This window comes from Myotis yumanensis, unplaced genomic scaffold (genome assembly GCF_028538775.1).
Source record: "Myotis yumanensis isolate MYYU_CA2020_CCGP unplaced genomic scaffold, mMyoYum1.0.hap1 SCAF_8, whole genome shotgun sequence".
Taxonomy (NCBI): domain Eukaryota; kingdom Metazoa; phylum Chordata; class Mammalia; order Chiroptera; family Vespertilionidae; genus Myotis; species Myotis yumanensis.
In genome coordinates, this window is record NW_027223759.1 from 74,958,580 (window position 1) to 74,970,472 (window position 11,893).

An 11,893-nucleotide genomic window follows, 5' to 3' on the forward strand; every position below is an offset into this window, starting at 1 on the left:
CAGTTCAGCTAGAGATCCTCCTTCCTACTGTGGGTCTTCCCATTTAAAGAGATGAGGGAGGAAGGTCCCTCCTCCCAACAATGTTGTCCTACAATAGTTGAAAGAAATAACAGCCCAGCACTCATGCATCAAGGTAGCCAAGAAGACTGAGAGCCTGAGTTGAGGGAAGATAGAGACACAGGGAAGTTAATTCTCTTGAGGGTCCCAAATACTAGCCTGAGTACAGTTGGGAGCCACAAGAGAGGATCAACTCAGGAAATCCAAAGTGATTCATTTCAGTCTTGGAGTGATGAACAAATTCTGGTGCTGAGGCCACCCCAAAGTATTCTGAGGCCAGTTCTGGCTATTTCCATTGCTGCCCTTGTGGATATCTGTATCTGTCCCTTCCTTCCTTCCAAGTCACCCAACTCCCCAATCTATCTTTTGGTTCCTAGTGCCAACACCTTAGGCCAGTGTAAACTGGAAGCTTATAGAGTTTTGTTTGTTGGCTTGTTTGCTTGCTGGTTTGTTTTGAATCAACACTTTAAATTTGAGAAATTTCTCATGAAAAAATCAGGACTTTCAGCTTCTCTTTAAAAATTGGAAGATCAGGCCCAAATTCTCACATAGGGCTATCAAGAGTACTGACTGTTCCCTTAGACAAGGGCGTGCACCTTCCAGTTCTCCACAGTCCCCACCACTCCCTGTCGCCTCGTTCATTTACAATACCTTTAGGTTTTTAGAGTTTGTCATTTGTGCCTTAGACCTACAAGTAGCTCAAAGGGCAAAATCATGGCTTTGGATTTAGAAAATTATTCATGCTAGAATACCACTGCATGGATGGGTCCCTACCTACCACACACACACACACACACACACACACGCACACACACACAATTGCCCCTCTGTCCTTCTGCTAATATAAAGCTCTGGGTGGAATGATGTCAGCAAAATCTCATGGATGATCAGATCACTGCATTTCCGGAAACACCCTGATGCTGCCATGGGATGCATAGTTCTCTTTAGAAAGCAGACTGTCCATGGGGCTCTGGGCACTTCCTCTTGTTATATAGCTGCCTGAGGTCACCGCCAATAAATTACTAGTTTAAGGAAAACAATGACAAGCCTTTTCCAGGGAGAACACAGTTTGCTCACTCAATTATTTCCTAAAGTCATGCCCTCTTCCCAGCTTGACACCATCATTTCTGAAGCAATAATATTGAGTCTGTTTATTGTTGTTCATCACATCTGCAAAGTCACACCCGCAAAGCCAACACCATGCTAACCACACGGGCACAGAGAACGCTGGGAGAAATGCATCCTCCTGGCAGGGGAATTAGTCAAGTAACGATAATTGCATGGTTAATTAAGTGACCGACTTGTTAAAATGTCTTACCAGGGTAACTCTAAATAGGCTGTATGCGTTTACCAGCCTCGCCTTTCTCTCTGTATAAGAAATTTTAATAATCTCATTTTAGTAAAGTCAGATCTTTGCGAAATTCAGGATATGGCAGATTTAGGTACCCAGAAAAACAGTAATTATTTTTCAAAATTGGTCTTATAGCTGCAAAACGGAAAGCTTTGGTTTATTTTCCAGTCATTTTTACTTGTTGGTGTTGGAGACAGAAGGAATTGAGGGAGGAGGAGTGAGTCAGGTACAGTGGGGCGAGGCACCATTTCTCCCACCTAATACCAGCTTAGAAATAGTTGACATTCGATGGCATTGTCTCTCTGAGATTTGTAGCCTTTTGCTAGAATTATATGAACTTGGGAAATAGCCTCCTTTTTTTATCACTTGGGAATACATTAATTTTGTCCCTTTGAGTATCCCCTACTGCCATTAAGGAAGTTTTTTCCCCTTTCAGAAACACAAAAATAGATATTTTCCTTTTAAGAGACAGAGGAGGGACAGAGAGACTTGGTACGTTCAGAAGGGCTTTAATGCCACTGCCTCCTGCCATCTACCATCAAGAGGAAGTCTGTCCCTAAGCTTTCTCCTCGACTGGCTTTGAGCCTATTTGGGGACAGAGTACAGCTTTCTGTCATACACATGCACATTCACACACAAATCAACCAGCTGCAGAGCGAGCAACAGGAGGTGGCAGATTGCTTGCCACTGTGTCACTGGATTTGGAAGCATCCCTTCCAAACTATGGCCAAAGCTAGTTATTCCCTGGGCTAACGCCAGCGTGAGAACCTGGGGACCCTGCCAAAGCCTGACAGCCCCTAACCTATAGGCCCTGTTGCCAAAGCCACACAGGAAAGTCATTAATTCATTAAATTAAGGTTCAGTAAAGGATTAGAGAGCCTGATATTTGTTCATCAGCAGGCTAGCTGCAAATAGGATATCTGAGCATTCACTTTAAGGAACCTACAATATTTGGGGAGGAGAAGAAAAGACATACATTCATTTTTTTAAAAAACTTATATGTATTTATTGATTTTAGAAAGAGAAGAAGTGAGAGGGAGGGAGAGAGAGAGAGAAACATCAATGTCACAGAGATACATCAATTTGCTCCCTCCTGTATGCCCCCTACTGGGGATCTAGCCTACAACTGGGGCACGTGCCCTGACTGGGGAATTCAACCCACAACCTCCTGGTGCATGGGAGGACGCTCAACTAATTGAGCCACACCAGCCAGGGCTACACTCATTAAAAATAATAATAATAATAATAACATCACCAGAGATGCCACTCCAAGTAGCATGTGAGTAAATGCCAAGTGACCTGTCAGAGGAGGGAGCTTTCAGAGGGTGAATCGCAGCAGTCAGAGAAAGCAGGTAGACTGGGTGCAGGTCCTCACTGTGTGATCACAGCCGAGTTCCTAATCACCTCTGCACCTCCGTTTCCTAGCCCAGGAAGTAGAGGTGTTACATGCCTTGTTGCGTGGTTGAGGATGATGTTGGCTACACATTACAAACGCTCAGTAAGTGTGTGAGTTTTGTTTTGTTTTCAAGAACATCATGGAGTATTTGAGAAAGAAGTTTTGGTAGGATTGGCCCAGGGGAAAATAAAGGAAGACCATTCCTTGGAAAGAGAACTGTTGTGGAAAATGTCATCATTATCTAGGGAATACTTTAGAAAGCAGAAAGGTATGCAAAAGGAGGCATTCTATTTTCCTTTTACCTTATTTATTGGCATTTTCTCAACATGGAAATGTTTTATGTCTACTATAGAAAATTTGGAAAGCACAGAAAAATGCAAGGAAGAAATTAAAAAACAAAGATAATTCTGCACCCAACGAAAACTCCCATAAACACTTTGGTTTTCCTCCCCATCTTTTCCTCACACACATTTTAACATAACAGATCACACTATATGCACAGTTTTAACTTCTGCTTTTTGCATCTGTTTCACAATCTTTCTCCCTGTTATTAAAAATTCCTCTTCACAAACATCCTTTCAATAGCCACATGGAATTCCACATAGATGTACCAAAATCTTCTCAGCTACTCCACTGACAGGGAACATTTAGGGCTGTTCAGAAATTTCACTATTATAAGTAATGCTTCCATGAATACCTTTGTGGCATAAATTCAATTTCCTTAGGATAAGTTTCTATAGGTGCAAATACTGTTCTAAGGTTCCTGCTGAATACAAAGTGCTCCTCGGGGAGAATTCCAAACCCACATTCCCACCAGCCACAGGAAGAGACAGTTGATCTTATCAAATCTCTGAAAACTTTTTTACCTAATTTGATAGTCATCAAATAGCATTTCCTTGTCCTCTCAATTATCTGCTTCCTTTAAAAATGATCTAAAGGGCCCTGGCCGGTGTGGCTCACTCAGTTGATTGGGCATCCTTCCCTGCCCCAGAAGGTTGCCTGTTGATTACTAGTCAGGGTCCATGCAGAAGCATGCAGAAGGCAGCGAATGGATGTTCTGCTCTCATACCCATGTTTCTCTCTTTCTCCGTCTCCCTTCCTCTTTAAAAAAATCAATTCAAAAAAAATTTAAATGAAAACATAAAAGGATCTAAAGGAGTCCTTTGATAAAGGAAGAAGCTTTCTTTTGCCTACAATCAACTATTTATTGTGCAGGACAAGCGTTGAGATTAAGTTGAAGAGCTGGGCAGGGAGGAGTGGGGGTCGGGGTGGGGCATTCAGACCGGTAGGGGTTTGCAGTGGGCGCCAGGACCGTGCTTTCCAGCCTCGCACCACCTCCCGCGGGCGCAGAGTCTGGGTGTGGCCCTGAGAGGGCGTGAGGGGCGGGGATTTCAAAGTTCAGCCACAGTGAAGAGAAGCGTTGGAGGTACAGTGCACCCAACATACTGGGTCAAAACTTTGAATTTGCCACCAACTACCAAGCGTCATGAAAAGCAAGTCATGGACCCTGTCTGAAATTCTGGTCCTTCAACGGATAGGATGACTGTCCTGCCTGGTTTGTGAAAATCCTGACGTTTTATTAACGACTTAATACAAGTAAAAGCGCTTTTTAACGTGGTTTTTTTTAAAAAAAAAAAAAATCTGCACAATGTAACATTATAATTGATTTTTATGTCATTGTTGTGCCTTAAATTGGCTGTTTCTGCGAGTCCCACCTACTGACCCCAAAATCAGCTTTCAGTAGCGGAGGGCCTGCACCCACAAACATTCCATGCGGGACCCAGAGAAAAGAGGAAAATTGCGGTCTGTAGAGGAAAGGTTCCCCGTCTCTGGAACACCTTCACACTGAGAAGGTTTATCTGGAAGAAAACGGGGGGGGGGGGGGGTGGCGTTTAGGGTCCCGTCCTCTGCTTAGGGCCATCCTGGGTGAGGGGTCCGCATCGCAGAGCAGGCACTGCTGCCAGCTGCCGCTCACACCTCGGCGGGTCACCGCTTTCACTCCTGCGGTCTCAGCTCCAGCAGCTGCGCTGTTTCTCGGCCCCGCCCTCACTCCCCGCCCCCCCCCGCCCCCCCCCGCCCCCGGCCCCTCGCCCCCCGCCCCCCCCCCCCCATCCCGCCACACCCAGACTCCGCGCCGCCCGCGGGAGGTGTGCGAGGCTGGAAAGCACTGTCTAGGCGCCCACTGCAAACCCTAACCCATCTGGGACTCCCCCACACGTCCAGCCCCGACCCCCACTCCACCCTGCCCAGCTCCTCAACCTAATTTTAAACGCTGGTCCTCTGGGTAGAGCCGTGGAAGAAGCTGGATGCGGAGTCCGGAGATCTGAGTTCCAGCCCAGCCAGGAATCCTCGTCCAGCTCGGGCATTGCATCTCCGAGAACCTGCTTCTTGTTTCCTCCGCATGGGGGCCTTGCGTCCTGTTACAAAAAGTATTATTTCTCTTATAAAAAGCATATGCATGTCACAGTCTCCCTCCAAAATTATGCCAAACCATCCTTTTTTCTGAAAGTGTTTCCCGATTGTCTACACCCGACCCGGTACTGTTGCTGCGAGTGTAGATGTCTAGTTATAAACAGTTGTGCTCTGAAAAGATAATCTGTGCTTATTTTATTTTCTGAATGGACTGCATCTGCTGTAAGAGGAGGGAATGGAGTCAGATGCTGGACCCACTACCAGCATTGCCGCCTACTGGTGGGTAACTGTGGCCAGTCACTTCTCTCTGGGCCTCAGTGTCTCCATTTGGAGCATTCCTGGTCTGGAATTTCATCCACGTGAACAAAAATATATGAGCCACACAGGGACAAGTCGATCGCCCGCGCTTCCCACCTCTCTGAAGGCCCATCCCGCCTTCCCAAGTTGGGGGATGCCTCCGGGATGGGGTGCCCTCTCCAACCGGAGACTCACGAGGTGGCAGCGAGCAAACAGCAGCAGATCAGGGGCTTCCAACGCTTACCCCCACGGGGCCGGCCGAATTCATACTCCTCGTCCCCCCCCTCGCCCCATCCTGGGCTTAGCTACCCCTCTTCCCCCACCCCTACCCCGCCTTCCTCCTCTCGGCCCCGCCCCGCCCACCCTTGAAGCGCATGCGCCGCCCGCGAGCGTGTGTTTATAAAAGTCCAGCTTTGGCCAGAAACTTCAGTCCGTTGGCTGCGGCGGCAGATAGCAAAGTGGTCTCAAGAACTTGGGTGCTATGGGCGCTCCTGTAGAGCAAGCGGTTACCATGGACGGGTTCCATGTAAGTCCAATTTCAGCCTGTTTTTTCTGGACTATTCAAACATGTGAACTTAGAGCGCGGCCCCTCTCGGAGCGGGCAGACGCGTCCAGGACATTGGAGGGCTGGTGTCCGGGAGAAGGGGCGTGGGAAGGAGTTTGGGGCGCATGGCTCCGTGGGGGTTAGGGATAGGATTGGAGTCTTTTTCTCTGTAAGCAAAGGAGAAAAGACAGGAACCACTGTTTTGGTGGCTGCACGTGTCTCCTCCTTGAGCCGTGCGGCGCGCAGAGGATTGCACGCTGTTTGCAAACAAGACGTCTGTGCACAAGTGCAGAGAAGGTGTGCGCCGCATTGCCTCGGGAGTCTCTTCAGTGGCTCTTCCTTGGCGGAGCGGGGTTTTTCTTTGGTGCGAATTACGTGAGATTTGAATTTAGAGGTGGAAGGCAGCGCCCCAGGACTGAGTTCCCGGAGGAAGACTGCGCCCCGGTTAACTTCGGGCAAAGGCACTGGGAACCACTCTTGACGTTGGGCGCGTGTTCTCTGAACTGCGGGGCCCCGCGGAGCTGTGCCTGCACCCGGCGTAGTGAGCGGAGGGAGGGGAAGGCGGGCGGACCCGCGGGGCCGCTCGCCGCGGGGGTCTGAGTGTTGGCCGCAGCTGGGAGGTGGCCGGGAGCCGTGCTCGAGCCTTGGGATTGAGGAAGAGACCTCGGGGGGTCCGAAGCGCCGCGAGTGAGTGAGCCGGGGGGTTCGGGAGTTTGGGATAGTGCAGAGGTCGAAGGAGTACTTACAAGCAGCCCCCGCGCAGCAGCACCCCGTCCCGAGGTGGGCGCAAGGGAGGCGGGAGGGTGGGGCGACGGTCTGGGAGGGCTCCTGGACTGCCCGCCGCCGCGGCGCAGACGGGCAGGTGCAAGTGGGAAGACGGTTTGGCTCTCACTGAGCTCAGTTGCGCTGTTTAACCGTCGGTGGTTTCCTGAAGGCTTTTGAAAAACCTCTTACTGGGGAGACTTCCCCCCCCCCCCCCCCACCCCTCCAGCGGCGCGCAATTCAAAGGCGCTAGCCGCGGAGACGCCCAATCTCTCCCCCTGCACCCAGTCGGATAGAGCCTGGGGCGGGGCGGGACCCCAGGCGCCGCTGCCCGCAGGCGGGAAGCTGGGGCTGGGGTGGGGGTGGGGGGCGGTAGGCTGGGGCGGGGGGTAGGGCAGGCGGGGGAGAGAACACCGGGGCCTCGGAGCTGGATCACCAGGCCCCTGGCGCGCTCTCCGCCCAGAGGCGTCCAGCTGCAGACCCCCGACCCCATTAACTGGCTCAGTGGTGGGGTGGAAAGCGACCCGGGAGGGTGAGGAACTGAAACTTGGGGCGAGTACCACGGGTGCAGTCCCCGTGACCTTCCCCTCCCGGGATAATGCTGCCTCCCTACCTCCCACGCGCCAAGAGATAAATGTGGATTCGCAAAGGCAGGCCCCCCAGGAGCTTCACCTGAGGGGGGCGAGAGGGGTTACTCACTTCTGACACCCCCAGCCTTTGCTTTAAGGCTGCATTCTCCCTCCCTAACACATGTTGCTTGAAATACACGATGGTTTGTGGTTAGACATGCGATAAACGTGGGGAAAGCAAAGTTTTGTGCTTTAGAATAAAGTCTACAGTCTTTGGGGTCTCTCTCTCTCTCTCACATACACACACACACACACACACACACACACACACACTCCTTCCTCCTGGCGAATCTTCACTCAGAAAGTTAACCCCAGCTCCTAGAACCCAACCTCGCTGGAGTGGCCTCTGTTTTGTTTTGGTTTTTTCTCTGAAGGTTTTTTTCTAACCTCTAGTGGGCGGAGCAGAAGTTAGCAAAGACGCGACTTTTGAAACCTTCTGAATCTCCGCGCCCTTTTGTTCAAAACCAAGAATTTTGTAATTGGCTCTTCTAAAGGGGAATATAATGAAGTGACTTTGGGAGGAGGGTTCTAGGATTCTGGAATAATTTTCTTGTGCTTCATATTCCCAAGTACTTCAGTAGGAGCAGAATTTACTGAAGAAGGCTGGGCTGAGTTGGATCTTAAAAATTGCTGTTTTAAAATAGCAGAAAAATTTTTTTTTTAAGTTGAGGAATATCTGCTGAACTTGACATTGAATGCCTATTCCCTTGCCTCTTTTGCAGATATACCCATCAGATAACTACACGGAGGAGGACATGGGTTCAGGTGACTATGACTCCATAAAGGAACCCTGCTTCCGAGAGGAAAATGCCCATTTCAACCGGATCTTTCTGCCCACGATCTACTCCATCATCTTCTTGACTGGCATAGTGGGCAATGGCTTGGTCATCCTGGTCATGGGCTACCAGAAGAAACTGAGAAGCATGACAGACAAGTACAGACTACACCTGTCCGTGGCAGACCTCCTCTTCGTCCTCACCCTGCCCTTCTGGGCAGTTGATGCTGTGGCAAACTGGTACTTTGGAAAGTTCCTGTGCAAGGCTGTCCATGTCATCTACACGGTCAATCTGTACAGCAGTGTCCTCATCCTGGCCTTCATCAGCCTGGACCGCTACCTGGCCATCGTCCACGCCACCAACAGTCAGAGGCCACGGAAGCTGTTAGCTGAAAAGGTGGTCTATGTTGGTGTCTGGATACCTGCTCTCCTGTTGGCTATTCCCGATTTCATCTTTGCCAACGTCAGGGTTGGGGAAGACAGGTATATATGTGACCGCTTCTACCCCAACGACGTGTGGATGGTGGTGTTCCAGTTCCAGCACATCATGGTCGGCCTTGTCCTGCCGGGTATCGTCATCCTGTCCTGCTATTGCATTATCATCTCCAAGCTGTCCCACTCCAAGGGCTACCAGAAGCGCAAGGCCCTCAAGACCACAGTTATCCTCATCCTGACTTTCTTTGCCTGCTGGCTACCCTACTACATTGGGCTCAGCATCGACTCCTTCATCCTCCTGGAAATCATCAAGCAAGGATGTGAGTTTGAGAACACTGTGCACAAGTGGATTTCCATCACCGAGGCCCTCGCCTTTTTCCACTGTTGCCTGAATCCCATCCTCTATGCCTTCCTTGGAGCCAAATTTAAATCCTCCGCCCAGCATGCACTCACCTCTGTGAGCAGAGGGTCCAGCCTCAAGATCCTCTCCAAGGGAAAGCGGGGTGGACATTCTTCTGTTTCAACTGAGTCCGAGTCTTCAAGTTTTCACTCCAGCTAACACTGATATAAAAGACGTTTATACATGGAAGAACTTTTTTTTAAAGTTATACATTTTTTCCAGCTATAAAAGACTGACCAGTACTGTACAGTGTTTATTACCTGTTGGATTTTTTTCTTGTGTGTAGTTTTTGTGAGGTTTAATTGACTTATTTATATAAATATTTTTGTGTTTCATGTTGATGAGTGTCTAGGCAGGACCTGTGGCCAATTTCTTAGTTTGCTGTATGTCTGACTGTAGAACTGTAGAAAAGGGAACTGAACATTCCAGAATGTGCAGTGAGTCACTTAAGCTAGAAATGACCCTCAGCTGTTTGTGTATAAATAATCTCTCCATTCCGGTGGAACAGTTTCTTTGCCTGTTCTGAACTTGTTTGGTTACACTATGTGATTTTTTTGCTGTAGAAGATGGCCCTTGGAGCCAAATCCTGAAGTAGAAATGCTGGTTTTTCATTTTTCAGGAGTGGGTTGATTTCAGCACATACTATGTACAGTCTTGTATTAAGTTGTTAATAAAAGTACATGAAAAACTTACTTAGTGTTACGTTCTGATTTCCGGTGAGACATTCCTTCAGTTGGCAGAAGTCAAAAATAACAATAATAGACACATTGATGGCACACCAGGTTCTCTCCTAGGTATATTAGTTATAATATTTTACTTAATCCTAGACACAACTCTTACAATAGGTTCTGGTTCTATTATATTATTACTTGTCTATTATAGAGCAGGAAACCAAAGCACAGAAAGCCGAAGTGACTCAGTCAAAGGCATTTGGTAAGTAGCACAGCCAATATTTCAAACAGGTAAGATAACTTCAACATCTGAAGCCTCAACCACTGTTAACATAGAAATTTAGAAATGTCCAGTCAGTACCTATTCCTATGAAAGAATCTTTCTGAAGGAGAAGTGTGCAGAAAGGAGAAAAGGTATGCAATACACGTTAGATGTTCCTACTGCTACTCCTTGTGTAGTCCAGGTCTGTGCCAGGCCAGGCATTGTGTGCTTATTGTATAAGCTTCTCATCCAGTCCTCTCAATGTAGATAGCATCACTCCCTTCTCACCGACAAGGGGAACCCAAGGTTCAAAGACTTTCCATAACTTGCACTTTTCAAGGGGACACACCAAGAGCTAATTCCATTTATCATTCTAGCCCTTGCTCTTAACCATTACCCACTATTATCACCCAGAACACCTGGTCATAAGTCAACTGAACTGTTATTGAAAATAAAGCCAAAAGTGAATGTTTTCTTCATAAAATTAACCATGCCCAAAATACTCCTCTTACAATATCTTCTATGCAAATATCAACACAATCTATTGCAACACCTAGCACCTGAAGGGTTCAACCAAGCAGATAAAAGTTAAACTGATGCTTTCAGAGCTCGAGAGAAAGGTTAACTGAAGCAAGCTCTCCATTGCTCATATTTTGCATAAGACTTTGGAGTCTTATGTAACATCACCCTTAGCTATTTACACTATCATTGTGCAAGCCCCAGGCTCTTGAGTAAATTTCAGCTCCAGTCCTCATTTAAAGAGAATTTCTAAACTATAGTACCCTTACCTATCTCATTTAGAATACAAACAGGGCACTCGAGGCATGCACTCAAAGATAATAACCAAGATATAATTAAGGCAATATTTGCTCTACTTTTTGTCATTGTTGCTGGCACAGAAAATCCATTTTGGAGGGAAAAAATGCAATGTTTTATCTTTCAGAGGCAAATCACATTTGTTGAAGGCAAATTATAGATCCTGTGAAGGGAAATAACTTAATTACTTAAAATAGAATCCAATTTGGCTGCACATCTTTGCTGCAGTCTATGGATCTGGGATAGTTCAGAGTGGTATTCCTATTCCACTTGAGAACATAATTAGATTTTAGATAGGAAATTATCTTGAGGTTTCTTGGTTTTCCCTGGGAAGCCTAATTGGATCACCCTTCATTTAAGCATAGTTTTTCATGTACTCTTTCAAAGGCTTAGTCTTAAAGCCATGACCATTGTAAAAGCCTTCACTTGAACTTGCTCTATAAATATTTATTCTTGAGGAGACAATAGAAGAAATCCTTGGAAGGAATTTTTTCTTTCACATCTTGGCTCGAAACCTCATCACCCCAGATTCCTCTGCTCTGCCCTGGAGTTACAACAAAAGGAACCAAGCTGAAACAAAATTCCCAGTGTGACCAGTCTTAATGGATATTTCATTCTCCCTTGGAACAAAGGTGGGATGATATCTCTTTTTCAAAAAGAGAAAAAGCCTTGGTTCTCTCCCTGCCCTGAAAACAACCCCCGCCCCTGCCCCACCCCCTATCCCCCCCTCCAATCATTCTCTGCCCAGACCCTTCCATGTTCCAAGCAGCTCCAAAGCGGTCCCTGTGTCCTGGTTGTCCTGCGGAGCTGGGAAACCCAGTCTGCTGGCCAGCCCTTGCATGAAGTGGCTGATTGTTCCCATTCCTCATCCCTTCTGAATGGGACCCTTGAAGGTCAGTAATGTAGATCCAGTTGTATAATGGAAGCTAAAATATTTAAATTATATGCATGCTGCCAATAATGGCATAAATGTGACATTCAAGTTAATAACATTAACCCCATAACTGGAGAGGAAAGTAAATGTTTTTATCTTGCAAAAAACCTTTGTTTTCCTAAATGTTCACTTGTCGATTCACCTCCCCCAAC

The 11,893-nt window shown here is 47.5% G+C and overlaps 1 protein-coding gene and 1 long non-coding RNA gene across 2 annotated transcripts; one reads left to right on the plus strand and one right to left on the minus strand.

The window, feature by feature from the left end:
• Positions 1-4,072: 4,072 nt before the first annotated feature.
• Positions 4,073-5,701, minus strand: LOC139015716 (uncharacterized). Its single transcript, XR_011472486.1, has 3 exons — positions 5,631-5,701; positions 5,064-5,221; positions 4,073-4,663 (listed from the first exon to the last, which is right to left on the minus strand). It is a non-coding gene; the product is annotated as an uncharacterized lncRNA (long non-coding RNA).
• Positions 5,702-5,954: 253 nt separating this feature from the next.
• Positions 5,955-9,750, plus strand: CXCR4 (C-X-C motif chemokine receptor 4). The gene is made up of 2 exons (XM_070423073.1): positions 5,955-6,039; positions 8,171-9,750. Exons 1-2 carry the CDS (start codon positions 5,995-5,997, stop codon positions 9,215-9,217), a joined length of 1,092 nt encoding a protein of 363 aa, XP_070279174.1. The 5' UTR covers positions 5,955-5,994; the 3' UTR covers positions 9,218-9,750.
• The last annotated feature ends 2,143 nt before the right edge of the window (positions 9,751-11,893 follow it).

Coding starts and splice junctions, on each gene's coding strand:
- CXCR4 (XM_070423073.1), top strand. CDS start 5,995: ATGGGCGCTCCTGTAGAGCAAGCGGTTACCATGGACGGGTTCCAT. Junction 6,040..8,170: donor TTACCATGGACGGGTTCCAT/GTAAGTCCAATT, acceptor CCTCTTTTGCAG/ATATACCCATCAGATAACTA.